Source organism: Haliotis cracherodii, unplaced genomic scaffold, assembly GCF_022045235.1.
Source record: "Haliotis cracherodii isolate W230 unplaced genomic scaffold, xgHalCrac1.p SCAF_10, whole genome shotgun sequence".
NCBI classification, from domain to species: domain Eukaryota; kingdom Metazoa; phylum Mollusca; class Gastropoda; order Lepetellida; family Haliotidae; genus Haliotis; species Haliotis cracherodii.
In genome coordinates, this window is record NW_027266265.1 from 29,166,639 (window position 1) to 29,189,224 (window position 22,586).

Genomic DNA, 22,586 nt, shown 5'->3' on the forward strand with positions numbered 1-22,586 from the left:
GCCCATGTCAGTTCGGGGTCGACCACGACGTGACGCCATTGTTTGTGCTACAGTGTATCCGATGTCATGGACCTTAACAGGGCAATGTACCTAATTGTTGTGCCTCAATGACGTATTCAATAAATCTCAATCGACATACAATTTACCATGTGTTGTCAGTTAACGTTAGTTTTATCTGTCCACACTTTCTTTTTTCTGTGGTTTCCATCTATTACGTATTCAAGTAATAATACCTATTCCGTCAGTATTTTCAGAGTGAACAGAGCCCATATTCATGATCAGCAGTATATTAATTACATGTATCTATGCCTATCAGTGATTTGATTTGAGGATGGTATATAATTCCAGTGTATACACTGCACACCATGACATGAAGCGAGTTATGCTGTCAAAATAACATTTCAGTGACAATTCCTTGTATCTCAGGTAAACCTACAGCATTTGGATTTATCCATCATTAAGACTATAAAACAGAGAATTGCTTCAATGTGATTTACTCAGGTAATACAGAGAAAAGTATATGTGGACATTCAAAGAACAAGACCTTTTTTAACATGAAGATTATACAAAAAAAACGTTAGAGATCCTAAGACTTCAGAAGAAAATAAACTTGTTTCACGAACATTTTATTTCATGAACATCAACTCTCAGTTTATTCAAGAAGACAGATATTCTCTGTCGGTCACACGTTAACATCTATATGTATCATTAAACCCTAATTGAGTTTATCCACTCGACATGCTGAGGTACGAAGGCATACACTCCTGGAAAGCCTGGTTTAGCACACCCTTCTGCCACTGATACCACGCCGTACAAAACCCATTTATCTCCTTCCGGGCAAAAAAGGGGTCCACCAGAGTCTCCCTGAAAAGAAAATTGCATGTAATAAGAGATAAGAGATAAACATGAAGTTTTGATATTTTACGGGTGTGTGCTAGCTTATCGTATGTTCAGCATGTGGGTGTGTATAATGTTTCATCATCCGAGCTCCCCACCCATCACAGTGTTATACAGGTGATGCTATTAACATGTGGATCTCCAACTTGCATACCAAGGATACTTGGATGAAAAACTCAAGCAGAAGAACAGAAGGATTATTTTTTTCATCAGATGAACCAATGAACCACCGCTTCCTGGGCGTAAGAAAGGAAGTGAATAGGTGAATAACGTACTTGAAAGTATACTTTTTAAAAATTTATCTTAAACAACAGTTGGCCAAAACAAAAATCAAACTTGTGCAAATCCGGTTTGTTGGACAGGGCTTGACATGACCAGCCAATTGGTAGGACCGGGCCCACCCTACCACCTGTATAGGTGAAGCAAGGGTTGAATTGGTGTATTGGGCACGGCTTTGGTTACCTAATTTAGTCGTCTCTTATGACCAACAACTGGGAGCCGGAGACAAATTTTACACTGAACTCCCACGGAGTCCTCTGTTTAGTCGCCTCTTACTACCAGCAGTGGGGTGCCGGGGACACATTCTGTGTCGAGGCCCCTACGGGGGTAGTCAATTGAATGGGGATGATTTAGTCACACAATGCATACAATAATGTGCTCCCATGACAACCAAACTGTCGTGTGAGTAGAACGCCGGATACAAGTAAATTAATCTGCCAAATGTTACTCAAACTAATTCTCCACATATGTAGTCATACAAAATTCTTTCGTCATGTCGAAAATCATGATTGTTACGGGTATGTCAGATTCCAAGGGCATGCAAGTCGTGGTCCAGAGTTGTCATTTAGGCGTTTCAGGATCCGTTGTCATGGATCTTAACCATATTCGCCAAGTACATGCATGTGATGCTTGATCTATTGTTACCCATGCAGGTGGCCTGACAACAACCTCACTATGAGTATTCCTCCGACTTTAAAGTATCATCCCTTGATACCATTGAAATACTGCTCAAATGGGCTCAAATCCAATTCACTCCCTTATTCACAACTGACCTTGCAAGCGTCTACTCCCCCGTCTCTGTAGTACCCAGCGCACAACTGCCTGTTGGACACTAGAATGTAGTCGTTGTCTGCATATGACCTTTGACATAGGTCAAGGGGAACCAAAGGTACGTATGCCTTCTGTAGAATATCAGGAAATGTGAAACCGCCATCTGGAACATATAACGTCTAATATGACCAATATGTTAATAGAAACAGATTCCATAGGGCGTAAAAGGTAAAATAGTGATGACAATTATATGAATGGATCACTGATAATCATTGATGACCACTGATGTTTGCGAAAAGGGTAAGCATGTCCCCCCTCTACTGGCACCACCCGCCATTCACACAATTTGATTAAGAAAGTAAGTATTTATTGTTTGTTGCCTAAACCCTCGGCAATACCCCTGCAATTGACGACAACCTGTATACAAACGGTTCTACATGAGGCAATGCAGTGATTGATATTATGAACAATCATCAACACCTTCAAGGTACGACGGATGGACCATTGGCCGAATTTCATATCTGGGTTCGTGTTCGACTTATTAACAATTTATTAACTATTCATTCGCCAAATTATTGTAATCATATTTTAGAAGAATACTGAAAAAGGCATTGCCACCAGCATATGAGATATAAATTTAGATTATTTGTGCAATAAGTTGATAGTAATTGAACGGCCAAACAAATCAAAATCCTAAATATTAGAATATTGGTAGATATGTTAAGTCAATGTTTTTGCAATGATCTATGGGCGTTTCTGTTTTCTTATAAGCAGCAGAATCGCTGCACTTCTAGACAAAAGACATAATTCAAACTTAACATATCGTTTATAGTTTTAACAATTTCAGTAAATGCGCTATCGGCTCACTAGATTTTCTTACATGAAAATTGTGCGAGTGGCGGGTACTACCAGTAGGGCAGGACATGCTTACCCTTTTCGCGCACACCTGGTGTCATCATTGAGTTTCAGTCATCCTTTCCTATACTTTTCACCGCTGGTTTGCCTTTTGCGTCCAATGGAATCTGTGTCGATAGATAATCAAGACTGATTATTCTCTGGAGTTGACTGCTATATTTCCAAAATTTCAAACAGATATTTCAGCCATTGGCATATCAAGCTTGGCATCAAGGCAGAGTTTTAGAAGGCACATGGAAACTCCAATGCTCTACGAAAATGAATTGTCCCATATCAACTGAGTGGCCCAGGAAGATTAAGAGGTGTGTACATTGCCTGACGTACCTAGCTGAGTCCCCCATCCTGTGATGAGGCAACCAGAGCCTGTTGAGTAGGAAGTGCTCGGCTCAGGTAGACACACACTTCTTAAATTTGTAGAGGCATTCAGAGGGAGATCCTTACTGAGCCTCACAATGGCGATATCATTGTCCTCTGAAAACATAGCAAAGGTATATCTGTATCAACAAATAATAAACAGGGGATATTTCTTGTGAAATATGATGTATCGCTTATCGAGTGACGTAAAAAAGGAGATATATTGACGAGTTGATGTATCCTGGAGTGGTAATAACTCCTTTTCCACTTCTCGAGATGAGAGATAAATCATATTTCACTAAACACATGAAATCTCGTATTTATTATATACTTCATTTGTTGTTGACAGTGTTTCTATAAACAAATTAACCAAAACAAGTAGAACGCAAAATCTAAATTCCCCCTACTATACACATTGACCTTTTCACACATTGCTTCCCGCAAGCAAACAATATTGCTATGTTAAAATAATCAAAAATATTAAAAAACGCCACAAAATACTTGAATCAAGTTTTTAAAATTTACGTACTTTGGAGATTTTGTTTCGCACCTTCTGAATTAATGAACACTCATTTTCTGTTCGAGGTATTGAATCTAACATAATAATTTACATGGCGTCGAACGAAACCAAGTTGAAGATCTCTCAGCGATGCATTTAAAGCATATAGCTGTTCAACTAGGCAGAGTTTCAAACAAATAACACATAAGAAGAACTGTAAAACAGTTTCACTGTCAACACAGAAGTTTAATTGTTCCGAAGCCCGGCTGCAGTTCACTGCAGTGAACAAATGACTAGTCTGTCACTGCTGTGAATATATCACTTTACTAAACTTTAGAAATCTCAATCTTTCACACTTAGGTGTATCATAAAGTACTCCATGCTTTGTTGTATAAATGTTCTTAAACGTCCATTACTACGGCTGTGCACATGTATATCATGCTGTATAACCAGGATTCCCGTTATATCACGGCGTGTCACGTTAATGAAGCAGGAAAGCCCGACGGTTTTATCACTATGGTGAAACCCATGAACATGTGTATGGTGCTGACAAACCTACAGACTTAATCGGACAAACCTGGATTCGAACCCACGATTATAGGTTTCTACCACGAAATATGTGGCTCTTCAAACGACTGGCTTTTCGTGCCACAAAACAAATGAATAAGTATATTTGAGTGATTAATAAACGACAGGATCGTATTCTAATACTAATACATTAATAAATAATATATACCAAAAAATGACTTTTTCGCAAATGTGAAGTCAGACTTACTGTTCGTTATGTTGTATAGTGGGTGTGTGTCGATTCTCTCGGCAGTTATGTTAACGAGGCTAGTTCTTTTGATGGAACCATAACCTACAGTCAGCCTTTGAGGGTTGTCTGCAAGGGATCTAAAATACATAAAGAGAGAGAGAACAATTAATTCCAACAAGTGATTCTCTTTCCAGTTGTAATGAATGACGATACTGAAAGGTAATTGGCTTAACTGTAAAGGGAGTCATGTGAGAAAAGTGCCCGTTCTTTATAAACCGAAACTTAAGCTGGGTTTTTAATAAAATAATAGCGATCATCACGTACCCCACACAATGAGATGCAATAACAATAATAACGATCATCGCGTGCCCCACACAATGAGATGCAGTAACAAAAAATACGATCATCACGTATCCCACACAATGAGATGCAGTAACAATAATAACTATCATCACGTACCCCACACAATGAGACGGAATAACAATAATAACGATCATCACGTGCCCCGCACAATGAGATGTAGTAACAATGATAACGACCATCACATACCCCACACAATGAGATGCAGTAACAATAATAACGATCATCACGTAAACACATTACGATTCAGTCACGTAAATAACGATCTCAACATACCTCACACAATGCGCGGCAGTCACAACGTGACGTCTATCAATTATGGAACCGGCGCACAATCTTAAGGTGACCGTTTCTTCCAGATAGACTGTCCAGGGGAACTCCCTCTCTTCGGCATCAATGCCTCCAACAATTCGGGGCATAGCATAGCGAGACGCGCTGCCTGTCTTTGAACTTTCGCCACAAGGAGGATCTAGAAAAATAAATAAGTTAATAAAAAACACTAAAATAAATATATAAACATCTCTGCATGATCACATGTCCCGTTGTGTAAATGAATCTATGTTTTGGGAATCACGAGAAAGTATCAATCGGTATCATACGAAAATGTTTTTGACGGACAGTACACATAGTGCTTGTATTATTGATAGTGTACATAAAATGCCGGGAACGTGGGTCAGACTGATTCCACTTTACCCCTTGTTACAGCCGATCAAATGAAGATAGGGCTTCGTTCGTGCTGCTGGTGTGTTATGGTATCTCGTTGATTTCAGTGACTTGTTTGTTGAGTCCAAATTAAATATGTACAGACTGACATCGTAGAGCAGTAACAGTCTGTGATGGATGCTTAATAAAACAAGGATATGAAGTCACTTGTGTGAGTTTAAAAGCATGAATCAATTTGATGTTTACATCTTCTTTAAATTTTTATGCTATTACCGTCTACTTATACACATCATTAAACACACATTTTGGCGCTCCCTGTCGTAAATGTACAGATATAATGTGAGTATACACTTATATTATGAGAATAAACAATAAAATCACATAAGTTCCATCCGATACACAGCAGATGTCTTTTTTTCTGGAAACAACTGACAGTGTCTGATGCTCCTGCATAAAGCTCATACCTATTAAACATTTCTTATCAAAGATGTAGACCTGTATGATTGTTGTTATTGCACAACAGATCGCTTGCACAATGGGACATTTTTGCGTTGGAGTACGATTGTTCAAAGGTGCAGGTAACTAGATGGCTGTGAAGAAGATTCATTTTTTTTTATTCAAACGTGAAACAGATTTGAATAGCAAAATATGAATAGTCTTTTATTACATAATACAACATTTGATGGACTTGCTTAACTATGTCGTAAAGATAATTTGATCCAATGTTACCATTTTTACGTCTGATGAGATCCTCTGTACACTTGTAATAATAGAACAGGAAGACGCATACGGGGGACATGGTAAAGCATCTCTGGAACTGACTGCACATAAGAGCTTGTTGTTCCTGGGCAGCTGGAAATAAGAAAAATTTCGAAAATACGACATCGAATGCACACAAAATGCATGTCGTTTCAATAAATCACTTCCACTGCAATTGTACATGCACTATGTGTTTAGCAACGAAGACATTATCACAGTATGGGTTATCCTAGTGGTTAAAGCATTTGTTCGTCAGGACGGTTGCCAGGTTGCGAATCTGTACACGAATACATCATGTAATGCTCATTTGTAGTGATTTTAAGGTGGAGGGAATGAGTGAATGAGTGAGTGAATGTGGTTTTTAGCAATATTCCAGCAATATCACGGCGGGGGACACCAGAAATGGGCTTCACACATTGCACCCATGTCGGGAATCGAACCCGGGTCTTCGGCGTAACGAGCGAACGCTTTCACCACCAGGCTACCCGATCGCACCGATTTACTACACAATATACACAATATACATACATGTATAATTATGCATTACATGTGAGTGTTTATAGTATTGATTAAGTAAAACCTACCAGAATTTGAATGACAATATGGATAGATAAAAGAATGTCTTCATTTATTTCAGATGGTAGACCTTAACATCCGTGAAGTACTGTAGCAATAGCATATCATCTAATGTAACTATATATTGATTCTAATTTGACCAGTACTGTAAGGCCACAGGCCCATAATGCATTTCGATCGGCCTGTTTTTGGCGTTTCCGAGCATGCTGCTATATTGCAGTTATTGCAATCTTTTTCAGAGGTTCAGCAATAATGTTCGCAGTCATACAGTATTACATTAATAATACCGAAGATCAATAGAATAATAGTTAGAGAAGTAATGATGAATTTCTTCAAAATACACAAGTAGCAGCCAGGACAAAGTAGCATATTTGTTTTTTTACACGCCATAGTCTAATAAACGTTTCCGGGGAATGTTTCGATGTGAATGGTGATGTAAGATCGAAAAGCACACTTTACAGACCATTATGTATATTATTGCATACAAGCAGTTTGTACAAACATTTTCAGAAGTTCATGTTCGCAGAAATACATTATTGTATTATTAATACAGGGGTCAGTAGAATGACAGTTGCAAAAGTAATTATGAATTTCTTATTTTTGAGCCTTACATAAGCAGGGCCCATGGCAGTGTGTATTTGCAAGCCACAATTTACTAACTATGAAACGTAGTTTGTCAACATGATGGGCGGTGCTAGCCCATATATCACCTTCACGTGAAGTCTACTCCCTGGCACTGACTTGAGCGGTGGGTGTTACCGGTAGAGCAGAACCCGTTCCCCCTTTTTGCGAATACATGTTGTATTCACTATTTTTCAGTCATCCATTCATATAATTTTCATCCCTATTTTGCCTTATCCGCCCCATGGAATATTTCGGCAGATTTCGAGACTAATTATGCGCTAGCTGTAACATTTTGGATATGTAGGAGTATTGCAAACGTCGGCTGACTCAAACCATGTTGAATCATATCATTCAAATATTTGTGAACATACAACCGAATGCATATGTCACCGTTCTTTCTTTTTTAGAATGTTACTGTCCAATGCTACTTAATGTAACTACAATGCAATTGTAATATCATCGTTAATCGATGGTAATGTACCTTTGGTTGATCAAATACACACTGTCGATTTAATTTATTTTCCCAGTTAGAAATGATATACTAGTACAGGAATTACTTTTAGATGAGTCAATTTCGGCTTCGCAACGATATTTAGACTATTACGCGTTGTTTCATTTAAAGCGTTGAAAACTCCCACAAAGATTCAATACTAATGCTATTATAGCTATCACACGTGCCTTTATATATACCTATAACTCACTTCATTAATACAGTACATATTCTAGGAATACGTATCACGTCAGGTAACAAGTACGCATACACTCACAGAAGTTGTTAAATATCCGAATATTTGTATCCGACGATGATTATCTCTACAAACCATTGAGTGTCAGTGTATGAAAAATGTTACAAATCAACATCAAACAATTACCAAACAAAAGTGGCATACGCCATATCCATAATCCAAGTTACTATTGGCTACTGGTAATATTAACTGCACCAAACATCGCCAGTGTCAAAAGGTGATGTAATGTCAATGACCTTAGGAATTAGAAAAAATAACTTGGAATTCATGTATACGTGAAACAGAGGTGATGGACCTTATAGAGACCTTTTACATAATTATATAGACATGTGTATAAAAAACTTAAAGCATACTCACCTATTTGTGTAGAAAAACATACTAATACCAACAAAAGGAGTAGCTGTCCTTGTCGCACGCCAGCTGCCATCTTGATTTAGTTTGATGAAAGATGTTTCACGATGTAAAAACACCTGTCTCTACACCAAATGATGAGACACTCTTCACAACAAAATCTCTTTATGTGTTTAAGATCTCGGAAAAGATCTAATTATAGAGAACGTCAGCGGAATACGGATGTACCGGCCCATGTGATGGTCTTATCCAGCGCCTTTAATACTGAGATGACGTTTAAGAATCAACGATGGCACGTTTCTTTGATGTGTCATTTCCAATCAGAATAAAAACCCACACCTGATTGACAGATGTTGATTGTTATCTTAAACAGATCTGGTAACAAGCTAGTGTATCAATTATAATTGTGTTCAATATAAAATGGTTCTATACAATACATTGCGATTTAGGTACAGTGAGATGGCTCTTTTGTGAGTTTATTCTTGCAGTAGTGAAGGATATGTACGGATCTCTATTGAAGTGTTGACAGAGAAGTCCACAGCGGCACACCCTCCTTACAATTAGACGGCAGTGCTCCAGTTGAGTGTTCTTGTTCTGTATCAGTATTTGGGGTGAGACCTAAATTGACAGGTCTGTCATTATATAATACTTTGAAAAACATTTTTTCATCCTGGGGATGAGATTTGTACTCTCATACAATATTTGTATGTTTGTATGTTTGTGAGCTTACTTAAACTATTTGATCATCAGTGAAAAGTGTATGACATGGATATCAATAACAATAGTCACACTTTTTGGCTCCAAACTATATCCCTGTAGACGGTTGAATGAAGTTCACTTACCTGTCTCTAATACGGATAGTTTATAATTCTTAAGGTTTTAATCTTTCTTAAAGAAACAAAACAGGTTGACAGGTGGCATTCTATATACCTTAACAACCACAGGGTGGCATACATTCTTTATTGCTATGGATTCCTCTATGCTGTCACTTTCCGGGTCCACATACGTTTGTGTGTACAACGTATCATTAATTGTACTTATTAATTTCTTAAATATATCATTAAATTTAATTTATTAGTGATTGGCAATTTCAGCAAATAAACACACACAGGTGCTCATTCAAATGATCTCTACATTTTAAGCCTCATGAATATTATTGGCTCAACATACATCACGAATACCTCAAGGAAAATATAACATGTAATATGTCATTGAACATGCTTTTCAAGTTGATTGACATGGCGGTTCATGGGTAAATGTGGACGATTTACCCAATTCGTATTTTAGCAAATGCTTTTCGTAAGTTTTGTATTTATAAATCGTTTCCTTCAAACATTTGAAAGAGTTTTGTTTGTAAAACAGGTTTTTAATTCGTCTGTAATGAACATGTATACACAGCTGTCTTTTGACCCCTATTCTGTCTCGCGTTGAAGGTTTCAACGCGATTAAAAACTTATACATAATTGCAAACTACCGTAACGGTACATGTCTACCTTGATCAAATGTTTAAACTAGCTTGGACAAAGGCAGAACTACAGGGGAAGCATCCATGTTTTATGAGCAGCCCAGATTGAAGACGAATGTACGCCAACCAAATACAGGAAGGGGTGAAGCAGGTGCAGTGGTACATTACACCGCATCGCATCGCCTTGCAATGGAGTGGTTCATAATACGGCTGTGGTTGTTGGTATTGTTTGTTTGTTGGTGTTGGTGTGGGTGTGGGAGCGGGTGCGGGTGCGGGTGCGGGTGCGGGTGCGGGTGCGGGTGTGGGAGCGGGTGTCGGGTGTGGGTGCGGTTGCGGGTGCGGGTGCGGGTGCGGGTGCGGGTGCGGGTGCGGGTGTTGGTGTTGGTGTTGGTGCGGGTGCGGGTGCGGGTGCGGGTGCGGGTGTGGGTGTGGGTGTGGGTGTGGGTGTCGGTGTCGGTGTCGGTGTCGGTGTCGGTGTAGTTGTGGGTGTTGGTGCTGCTATGTTGGTATTATAGATTATAATCCTTGGTTCGTGGTGTACAAAATGTGTTAGTTGGTCTTTCCTTCCACATTATACAGCACCGTGAATAAATTAAAAATACTTTTGAAAACGACGCTACATCGTTTGCATAAAAGAAGAAACTCCACGGTCTGATTGCCATTTCCAAGCTAGATCGGTTAATTAGGATTTATATGAAGATAAGACACAACACGTATTTTAGAGAGCTGGGAATCAAATAAGCTTGGCCTGCCTATTGTTCAAAGAACCCCAAGTGTCCTCTCTTGGATGTTGGTGGTGGAACTAGTTTAATTTGTGTAATCTCAATTAGTTATCACATCCAAAAGGCCTGTACTTGTGTGTCATCATTGTCGACTTCCAACTAATAATTTGTACCTCTTAACCTTTTTCTGAACGTTAATTATTATATATTCAAGCGATGTTAGGTATAATAAGGTATAAGGTATGAGGTATGTTATTCGGAATCGATATTGGCAAAATATTTTCTTGTTCCCTTATCACTCACTCACTCACTCACTCACTCACTCACTCACTCACTCACTCACCCACACACTCACTCACTCACTCACTCACTCACTCACTCACTCACTCTGTAGTGATTATGTGTAATCCATGAAAAACAAAACCGACGTTATTTTATGAGAAAGGTGACAACATATTTATTGACCAAAGCAAATGTCCTCGTATTATTCTATAAGACTATATGTGAGTTGATCCACTCTATATGCTGAGGGACATATGAGTATATTCCAGGGTACAGCGCAAGAGCACACCCCTTGCCGGCCGAAACTATTCCGTATTGCACCCATCTGTCGCCATCGGCGCAGAACAGGGGTCCACCAGAGTCTCCCTATATAACATATGAAGATTCAAAATAAAACAACATTGCTAGAATTGTCTAAATATCCTTAAACTTACGTCGCTTAAATTGGCTCATCTTAAAACTAATTTCTTATACTAGTGTATAGTTTCTAATTGATAAATAAAATATACTTTTATCTGTTTTTGATCAACCAAAGTTTGAATTATATTTACATTACATGCATCCTTTCCTCCAACGGTGTAGTATCCGGCACAAATTTGTCTCTCTGACAGGAGTACGGGTTCCTCTGAATAGGCGTCTCGACAAATATTTAGTGGTATCAGAGGAACAGATACTTTCTGAAGAGCATCAGCGAGAGGGGGTCCTTGTTCTGTGAATTAAAGATGGGCTCTAAATACCTAAACTGATCGTAATGAAGACCTTAGAAAATGCTGACGATGTTATAACATACCACTCAAAAGACGACTTCAACGAAAGTGGACAACACTTGGGTGATTTGCACTCCCAGTTTTTAGTTGTACCCAAGTCGTTTTATTACAACCACCTATTCCTATTTTGTCCTGGGTCTAGAATTGTATCACATGATTCAACTATTAAAACAACTGCCACAATCGATACTACTATGCAATAGAAGATAAAGAACCTTCGAAATTTTCTCGTTAATCTGTTATGGATGGTGGGTATTGTGAAACACAGCCTTCCAATTCTGGGTGTTCTTTAACTTATTACAAGTAGCATATATCCCCAGAGTACCAGTATGTCCATAACAATGAAGGAAACCAAAAATCAGACTACGAAGGGTTGTATTTGTTTAATTTTGAAAAACACACACGTGAGGTACTATATTTTGAGACCATGCTGACAGAATTAATAAGCGTTTTAAGTTAATGATCGTAAACGTTGGAGTATAAAGAAAAACCTTTCACTACGTACGAACATCTAGTGTTGTCATGATAACAACATGTTAAGTGCGATTACCTTCAGTGAATCCCCACCCTGTGACTATACACTGTGTCCCAGCTTCATATGTAGCATCTGCATCAGGGAGACATATACTTCTTAGGTTGGTGCTGGCGTTCAACGGGAGAGGCTCACTCACGGTCACAACAGCAACGTCATTGTCATCTAAAAACACCAACAGTATGACTTCATTGGTTCTTTGTCATGTCCAGAAATGTTCCGAAATTTCTCATCTCTACTTTCTGCTATGCACTGGTGTGACTTGATGAATGTTGTTGCCACGGTGTATGTCTACATGTGACTACATTCACTCTTTGGTGTTCTTTGCGCAACACAAACCCTTATATGTATCGGTCGTACATCACACACACTACATATGTAAGATAAGATGGGAATTATACATAACTCTAATATTGGCAAATACAGTATCAGAACATACATATGTGCTCTAGTGGTAGGTTGTTTTTTCAGAATTATAACCTTTGAACGTTGAAATTTGGTCGCAGAATGAGAAGGAATAATCTTTGAATCTTTTTTGTATAAATGTGCCTAACTATTGGTTTTCATGTTAGTAAATGCTTTAAAAAATGTTGAGCCAATCAGAGTAATTATTTGTTACTAATTTCCTGGTTTACGAATTGTGTTGTGAAAAGTACTGCTTGGAAGATGGAAAGAAATAAAAAAAAAATACTTTCCAAATTGTGTATTTTGTATGTTGCCGTGTGTCAGTGTCAGTTACGATTGTCTTGTCTTCTTGTCGACGATCCGTTTCTATTGTATGCACATTTTGTGTAGTGTTGTTGTGTACACATAACTTGTTGTTGTGTACACATAACTTGTTGTTGTGTACACATAACTTGTTGTTGTGTACACATAACCTCTTGTTGTGTACACATAACTTCTTGTTGTGTACACATAACTTCTTGTTGTGCACACATAACTTGCACGTTAAACGAAAAAAAGGTCCCTTGAGATCATTTTTTGTAACACGTAGCATTTTATACGGACGGTGGAATACATGAACCAAATGGTTGGGAAATGTTTTGTCTGAACGTGCACGTTCACCAGTCTATCTTTACACACTCACAATTTGAGGCGTTATAAGCTGGATGCACTGCAATTTCCTTGGCTTCCACATATGTGAGAGATGATTTGTTTGTGGAACCGTAGCCTACGCTTAAAGCCCCTGGACGTTGTATTACATCACTGTAAAAGAAGAAAATAACGTTTTTCATATTTATTTATTTTGTGTTGAATATCACAAATGACTATATCATGATTCTATAACTAAGCACAATAAACAGTGATATTTATACTAACTACACAAAACTAAACAGTAATCAAATAAACAATGAGTGACAATTTGATCACAATGTGTTAAAGAATTTCTTACTAGCATAAATTGATGCAGTGTATTTGGTCGTATAGTAATGTTGTGTGAACTCTTCTTTGAGTTGGTTAAATGGAGGCGGTTTAATAAAAATAAATTCTCCATAAATCATGTATTTTGATACAATGATTAGTGTATTATGTGTGAGCATGACTTTTATTTCGCTTTTAGCAATATTCCAGCAATATCGCTCGTACCTTTTCTGGGATTCGAAACAGGGCCTACTGTGTGACGAGCGAACACTTTAACCAGTAGGCTACGCCAAGCATCCTCACATTCACATGAACTTAATATGTCATGCTGTCTTTAGCCTCATATCTTCTTTATTTATTAGTTAATTGACGTCAACGTTTATTTCTTTTTGAGAGTTCTGTTAAACGAGACAATATTCGATGAAAGGGGGGTGGGGGGTGGGGGGGTTGGGGGGGGGGGGGTGTCGATGTTAAAGCGACGTTAAACCCAACTCATTCTTCTTCATTAGGGATAAACTTCCCGACTTCCATCCATTCACGCTAGTAGATATAGAATACTTTTCAAAGCGGGGTATACCCAAACCACTCACTTACTCTCTGACATTAGCTGCCGTACCTGACACAGTGTGCTGCCGTCAGTATAGAGTTCTTGCTGATAATGGACGCCCCGCACTCATATTTTCTGCGTCCTTGTTTGTAAAGGTGAACTGACCAGGGAAACTCCCTGTCTAAAGCTTCTGTACCACCAACTATCCGGAGCCCAGGGTATCGAGATGCATTGCCTGTCACCGAGCTGAATCCACAGGAAGGAGTGGGGTCTGGAAATATAAAGAGTCACATACCATGTTAATTAAAGTCATGAAGTGAGTGAAAACTATTTCAGCTACATCTCGGCACAAAGTGGGAGGAGAGGCCGAAGTGATACAGGTCAAAAACGTTCACAACTTTGGTTAAATCCACGAGCACGGGAATGGTGCTGACAAACCTAGAAACATAATCAGGGCGAACCGGGATTTGAACCAACAATCATAGGTTTCATGGCGAGCCAAAGGGACGCAACTCTGCACAGCGAATTGCAGCGCCTTAGACGACTGGGCCAACCCCTATGTTCCATTGACATACATGCACTAAGACGGCTATATGTGGCAACAACATTGTTCAAGTCATACCTGTGCATCGGTAGTAAAACAACAGCAGAAAGCAGAGGGGAGAAATTTCGGAACATTTCTGGAAATGAAGACACATACTGGCTCTGACGTCTTCAGTGGCTGGAAATATAAAACATATTTCAAGAGATGAACGAAAACTAGTGTATCGCCAAGCACTTGTCTATTTCTTACAAGTACACACTGCATGCACTTACCAATGCAGCAGTGAGACATTTATTACAACTACCCGTATGTAAGAAGATGATAATGATATAACAAACATATAACCAATTTTCATTATACATTGAAATTCCAGTACCTTATATATGTTTGTGGAAAAGTTGACCACACTTAGGATTAGGTTACAAATGGATTGTATACTCCCCAGAGAGTTAAGAATGCAAATTGAATGTACACTGATACAGGTAATTATTGTACACGATATGGTCATCACAAAGTAGACAAAAACCTACTACTGAGGTATTATAAGTTTTCATCCATAAATGTTTTGTCTACTTTATCATACTACAAATTCTATGGTCATGCTTTGTTTCAAATGCACATTTGATTATCAGTTCCTCCCACTTCAATTATGCGTTTTCATACTCAAATCAGAAGGAGTGTTGCCATTTGAATGTAAACTACAACTTTCAGTTCTAGTTAAGAGGCATCCCGGATAGATATGGTCGCCGATTATATCGTATGCCTGCTGCAAAAGTAGGCTTAATGTGTGTCATATACATGTGCTCCTGATGTCAACCATTGGTTGACCTTGTCCAGATCTGATTATTTGCTGACCTGCGTTATACAGCTGTACTATTGCCTTCAGAGGAGTTAAACAATATTAGTACATTGAAATAGGATTATATTTATTCTTAAATCTAAATAATGTATATTAATAACTCACCTGCAAATGTAGAAATATACACGAGCGTCAACAAGACGCACATTGTTATTTGATATAGACCGAATGCCATCTTGAACGTGGTTGAGATAAAATGAGTAACAAAAATGTTGTTCGTGTGATGAAACAAATCACACAAGTTATCTGGTTCTTCTCCGCCGCCTTAGAAATGCAATGACAACTTATAGTTGCTTCAAGATGTGGGCAGTGCCGCAGATCCGTAATGATGGCTACATGTAGGTGGAGAAGCACCTCATTAGTCACGCCTATCACCCGTGGGGAAATCCGAGAAGTAACACCCGATTATGCGTCATGGCTGTTCATTTAGGCTCAACGCATACCAGAACAGAGTTCGTCAGCATCATAATACTATGGGCATTATGACACAAGAGACAACGTTTGGTTACTATATGGATTTATATTTGAAGGATGTTGACAGAGGCACAGTTATAACGACAAAACCATACAATTCCATGTACTTCCTTGTCCAGTGAAGACGTTTTGAAAATCGTGGCGTTCTATTTGACAACGTCATAAGATGGGAACGAGGAAGATTCTGTCGCATTGTCCAACCTGGTCATGTAAATATATTTTTGTCAAAAACGTGTGTACAGATGACCCTTGGGCCAACACTGCACACTAAAATCTTTTAAAAAGTCGTGTGTGTGTCTAGTACATCCAAGTGAGGAATAACTGAAGATGCATACAGTCTATTTACTACCTTCATAGACGACATTGTTACAAATATTTATATGTCAAATACCTTGGTAAGATGAACATAGAAACCTTACATTATATTCATTTCAAATATTACATCTCCACTTAGGTAATGCTCACGTCAGAGCTTTGCAAACATTTAATGCTGAGTGAGCTGATGAAAGGGAATACTGTGGGACAGTAACGCCCTCGAATTTAAACCATGACAGAGAATTAGAGTGTTTGTACTATCGGCGTAGCTCGAAATGTGTAATATGTACAATAAACGAAATTTCTTTTCAAGACTATTTGAACACGTTCTGTTATCAGTGATCACTATTGAGTTTGATTTAGAGCCCCTTTGAACAATTTTTTCTTTGGTCAAAGGGAAATTCGCAATGACGCAGGTCGTTAGTTGGGTGCTACTCTGTTTTTGCATATCACGACGGAGGACTCCAAAAAGGATCGTCACTCATTGTACCCATGTGGGACTCGAACCAGGCCCTTCGCTTTGACTAGTGAACCACAAGGCTATCTTATCGCCTTTATCATGTGAGGAACCTCGAGCAAGGTCATAATGTGGACAAATACAGAAACAAGAACAGGACGAATCTGTCTTGGATTTGCGGATTCTGACGCAACTAAGGGACGCAACGTGTTGAGTTTTAGATTATCAAGAGGTTCAAAACGATTATATCTAAATGTGTACGTCTCTTATAACAGTAATATTGATGTGAATATTCAAATGTATTCAGTATGAATCTATCGCATAAATTAACACATAATGACATCGGCCAAGCAGGTGTCCCTCCCAGAGAAGTAGTCAGTTCATCTGGGACGTTATCCAGTCAATATACTGTGGCACGTAGGCATACACTCCTGGAAACAGAGCTCGACCACAGCCATTTCCTCTGGATACTACACCATATACAACCCACTTGTCACCATCAGGACATATCAGAGGGCCTCCGGAATCTCCCTGGAACAATTCATTGAAGACATCAGAAGCAATTGATAAATGAATCGATATCACAACTTAGTTAAACTCAATGTCATTCTTTTGTTGAAGAAAACGCAAAAACATGACCATACACGTTTGATTTCTTGGTTGTGTATGTGCTGTCTATGTGTAAGTGCTCGTGAAATCACACCATAGAGCAGGCGATCATAGCTTTCATTATTAGATGGAATTGACCAAAGCTCAAAGGTCTGTATAAAAATGCGCCCAGATAATGATTGGAACGCCCACATGATGGGTATCTAATTAAAGCCCTTAAAACATGCTATCCAATGATGTATTACACAAAAACATTAATTTATCTTTATAAAAAAGTCCTTTTCCACGCACCGTGCAGGCATCAACTCCCCCAGTGCCATAAAATCCGGCACACACCTGTCTCTCCGAGACAAGGATGTAGGAGTTGTTGGAGTAGGCTCGTTGACATGAGATGCGGGGCACCAAGGGCACAGCTGCCTTTTGAAGACTATCCGGGAACCTATTACCGTTTTCTTTAAAGAACGAGGAAGAGATGACTCATTTGATGACACAGGATTGTAAATATGTTGTAGACTGCACAACATTTGACATGAACATCCGAATGTCCAAGTGGTTAATTGGATATGCCGTAGTGTTCAGTTGCAGTGGATCAGTTTCAGCTTAATAACAAAAACATAAACATACACATTCCATAATAAGTTGTCCTTTGAAGTATATCAGCATGAATATCAAAAGCTGAGTGTTATTTATTGCAATAAAATGTTAATATAATGATTTTTATTTCGTAAGAATGTAGACCAGCGGCCCAAATTCAGAGCATACAACATATTGCGATATAACAGCGGTTAGTGAAATATTGGCAGACTGTTTCAGTGGAAGAGAATACAATTATCACTGAAATGCGAATTTAAAGGAACCACAGCTACAAAACTAAATATTAAAACAATACTGGTTATGACATGATTCCCGCCGCAAAGTGGCTGCATAACCGTTGCTAACACTCTTAATAGCGTTTACCATGTTCTTTTGACGAAATGTTTACCATTTAGAATTCCCCATCCAGCGATAATACATCTGCCGTTGCTATCATAGGATGAGCCGGCTTCAGGTAGACATATACTTCTGAGATTGTTATTCAGCGGCAGGGCTTCATGAAGAACCACAACAGCAATGTCATTGTCACCTGGAGAATCGAAGGAACAGCAATGACATGAGTGAATGTTATTTTACGCAGTCAGCAGTAATCAAGATATTACACGGCGGCCTGTACATGATCCAGTCTGGTGAAGGACAAACTGGTGATTCATTTTGTGAGCAACCACCAACGCCTTCGGATGGAATGACACTACAGCATCCAAGTCACCGGGTCTGACCACCTGATCCAATTACGTTAAAAAATAGAGTTCTGGGTATGTAATCTTACCGGGCTAATATAAGCAGTCGTAGACAAGATTAGCAGCTATCCACGGAGTAGGAGCAGAATAAGACCCAATCATGTAGGTGAAGATATTGGGACCAAGCAATTCGCTTCACGAACAGGAACAAAGTATATCATTTTCATGAGCACTCTCCTTTGTATTTACCTGTACGACCAAGGGCAGAATAGGTTCCCGCGCTTGTCGGAAGAGTCGATTAATGATAGTCGGATAATTACAATATGTGATCAGGTTGATGGTGTGTTATCATCCCCCGAAGTGTGGACCTTTAACACTAATGTGCATATTCATAATGCGTCAAATTCACACCCTAAAGCATGCTCAAATGAAATCGTCAATTGTCCAGCTCCCTGGGGAGTTACACTCCATGTGAGGTGCTAGATCGTTAACAGTCACGTTACCTTCTCATCCTATCGGGTACCCATTCGCCGCTGGGTTAACAGAGGCATATTTCGAACAAAGTCACTGCGTCGGCACCACATGCGCTACATGTGTTTCAGTGTTGGGCAGGACCGAAGGCCCAGAACTAAACAACTCAAGCACCCATCCAACTACCCTCGGCGACAAACATCGCTTAACTTCACCTGATTTGTAAACTGTGATCTGTACTCCGGACCACGTGTCACCTTTGCCCTTGTTGTGAACCACATGCCCGGACCGTGATGAAGCTGACATCCTGCTGACTGTCGCGTGAACACATAAAGACAGTGCCCCATACTTGTTCATGTTAGTAGAGTTGACTAAACTGTTACAACTGATTATGTGTAATCGTCGCCGAGGTATGGATCGTTGCTCATATTGTCAAAGACTTGATTGAAAGAACTGGAATATCTACTTGATATAACTGGGGGTTTTCAAGATTCACTCTCAGATGTGTGTTGTTTGGCTCTAAGCTAATTTTCAGAAGAAATATACAAATGTAACCATTATTTTTTAAGGATTCCAGAAGTTATCATTATGATATAGCATACCGTTTGTTGGATTATAATCAGGATGGACGCTGATCCGACTCGCACGAACATAGACGAGTTGGGATAGTCTTGTAGATCCATATCCAATTCTCAAGGATTTTGGGCGTCTCACAAGGGATCTGTGGTGGCAAATAGTTATCTTTATACTAATAATAGATACCTTTGTATAAGCTTTGGTTATAAAAATTACATGTACACTATACAAATGAACTAAGATATACGAATTAATATGTATGGTATCGAGATTATGCATGTTGCAGTCATTTACACGGATAAAAGCGACAAAACCCTTTCCAACAATTCCGACAATATTATGAACTTACGTAAATTACAATCAATTAGTGATAACATGCCTCAATGTTCAGAGAAGTTCTAAGATAAATGGTGTGCGAGAGGCACGATACATGGGACACGTATCAATGACAGAAGTCCGCCATGACCATGGAGTAGCCAATCACGGATCTGGAATTCGATCCCACGAATATCATTCATACCAGTTTTCTGAATTGTGTTTCTCACCCTCAGGCATGTAGGAAATCCAGGTGAGCAGTAGCGTATGTACTTTTTCAAACCCACTTAATTGCCTATATATTTATAGATACTACATGTGGGTCTCCCATTAACGCTAAGTGTCAACTAGTTGTCATATATTGATAACACATATTTTGCAGTTAATGCGGGACACTGGTAGCACAGTCGTCTAAGGCGCCGCAGGTCGCTGTTCAGAGTTACGTCCCTTGGACACACCAGAAACCTACGATTGAATCCCGGTTCGCCCCGATTATGTTTCTAGGTCTGTCAGCACGATACCCATGGTGGTAGTTTTTTACCAAAATGGTTAACGTCAAAGACCTGCATCACTTCGGACTGTCTTTCCACATTAAGCTGACCCGTCGTGATAACTGGAATACTGTTCAAAGCGACGTTAAACCCAACTGACTCATTCATAAATGTCATGTTCACATGTACTTGTATTAATTATTTGGGTAATATTTATAAAGCATGTTTTCTATTGACTTAATGATATCATTATCTTTGAAATAAAATTTGCACTATTAATTTACTTAAATCAACCTCATTCTCTACAGTCAATACTTTTTAGTTTAATAATTAATAAAAGTACATATATATTTGTGCACTGGTCAGAAATACACGTGTCAGATACCTGACACAATGGGCGGCCGTGAGGATGACATCTTTTCTGATGATGGAGCCACCACACATGCCGATCAAAGATTCCTCATCTTCCACGTTAACAGTCCATGGGAACTCTCTCTCCACTGCGTCTACACCGCCGACGACGCGCGGCATAGCGTACAGAGACGCCCTTCCAGTCACGCGGCTCACCCCACACGCCGGCTCTAAGTAAAACCAGTCAAATGGCTTAAAACAATTTCAATATATTTGCTGACGAATGCTATTCAAAACTAAGTAAGGATACGAATTTATGGAACTGATATATTGTTTCAGTACAATGCTATTATTTAAAAGTGAAGTTCCCATTTCACATGTCCAACTTATAATTTTTTAACAGTTATGTATGTAAAGTTATACCTTTATTAAGGGTAATCATAATAATAAGAATTTTATAAAAAAAATAGCATATCCACGGTAAAACTTTAGTCAGGTAAATGTGAATACGATTAAATTTAATTCTCTAGACATATTATCAAACTGAGAACACAGGTTTGAGTAAACCTTTTGATGATAATTATATCAACTGAATTTGTAAAGCATAATTTCATGTCAACTATTAAATATACGTAGGCACATTAGGTGAGTGACATGATATCGTGTTTGGAATTAAGACATTAATACAAGAAAATGCTTTGGGGGGTAAATCATGAGATAAATAAGTCACCAAATAAATGGAAATTCTGACCCCTAGCCTAAAATGGGCCATGGAATTAATGCGGGTATCCTTACTATTGACAATTTAAAAACACTCTCTTATAATTCGTCAGCCACCATATACTAAGGGAAACTAACCGATGTCAATAGTATAGCTTTAATGCATAAATACGTTACCAGTATTTCGCGCAATGTTAAAATCAGTACAGTTGTAGTATCCAAACAGCACCGGACAGAGAAGAGAAGTGTCGAAACAATTCAGTAAAGACACACAGAAACGTGCTCTTCTTTGCGCAGCTGAAATATAAATGATTAAATATCATATGATGAAATAATAATTAATAATGTTTAAACCCGCTATAACACGGCAATATTACTGCTGGTGTCCTCAGGTCTATGCTTCACACGATCTAACCCGGGGCTCGACAGGACGAAATAATGCATTGACATCTGCATGTACATGTTGGCTACTTGAACGTCAAATTAAAAGTGAACAATGAGACTCAATTGTCGGGAGAACATAATGACATCATGTTGGTTAAATATTTCTACCCAGCAACATGTTAACAACATTCTCAACATAAAGATTTTTTCTCTCAAAATGAAAGCATGTTGTGTTCATTGTAAATACAAAACACATTTAGGCTTACCTCCACACCAGCACAAGAAGCTCAAAACAGTTACACGGAAAATCAGACCTCTTCTTATATTCCAAATCATTGTCATTTTGTTCCCGTAGTTTACACTATCAGATCATATTTATCTCTTCTGAATTGTATATGACTGAACCTTCATAACAAAGGCTTTTTCCTGATAGAAAATCTGACTCAAGCCACAGAACAAAGGTCCTTTCCTGCTTAAAATCTCACCACAGGAAACTAAGCCTCAAACTAAAACTATCG

General features: G+C 38.8%; 3 protein-coding genes across 4 annotated transcripts; all 3 read right to left on the minus strand.

The window, feature by feature from the left end:
• Positions 1-487: 487 nt before the first annotated feature.
• On the minus strand, positions 488-8,810 carry LOC139448607 (trypsin-1-like). Its single transcript, XM_071230175.1, has 7 exons — positions 8,558-8,810; positions 6,225-6,347; positions 5,109-5,301; positions 4,491-4,609; positions 3,187-3,333; positions 1,950-2,110; positions 488-864 (listed from the first exon to the last, which is right to left on the minus strand). Exons 1-7 carry the CDS (start codon positions 8,625-8,627, stop codon positions 709-711), a joined length of 969 nt encoding a protein of 322 aa, XP_071086276.1. The 5' UTR covers positions 8,628-8,810; the 3' UTR covers positions 488-708.
• A 2,378-nt stretch (positions 8,811-11,188) lies between these two features.
• On the minus strand, positions 11,189-16,117 carry LOC139454264 (trypsin-1-like). 2 transcript variants are annotated; one of them, XM_071235877.1, is made up of 7 exons: positions 15,737-16,117; positions 14,851-14,949; positions 14,298-14,499; positions 13,407-13,525; positions 12,338-12,484; positions 11,577-11,729; positions 11,189-11,386 (listed from the first exon to the last, which is right to left on the minus strand). In XM_071235877.1, exons 1-7 carry the CDS (start codon positions 15,804-15,806, stop codon positions 11,223-11,225), a joined length of 954 nt encoding a protein of 317 aa, XP_071091978.1. In that variant the 5' UTR covers positions 15,807-16,117; the 3' UTR covers positions 11,189-11,222. The 2 variants fall into 2 exon arrangements, with proteins under 2 accessions (XP_071091978.1, XP_071091977.1); XM_071235876.1 differs by having other exon boundaries at positions 11,572-11,729; positions 15,737-16,114.
• Positions 16,118-16,268: 151 nt separating this feature from the next.
• LOC139454263 (trypsin-1-like) lies at positions 16,269-22,586 on the minus strand. The gene is made up of 7 exons (XM_071235875.1): positions 22,335-22,586; positions 21,862-21,981; positions 20,999-21,194; positions 19,834-19,952; positions 18,469-18,609; positions 17,778-17,938; positions 16,269-17,408 (listed from the first exon to the last, which is right to left on the minus strand). Exons 1-7 carry the CDS (start codon positions 22,408-22,410, stop codon positions 17,253-17,255), a joined length of 969 nt encoding a protein of 322 aa, XP_071091976.1. The 5' UTR covers positions 22,411-22,586; the 3' UTR covers positions 16,269-17,252.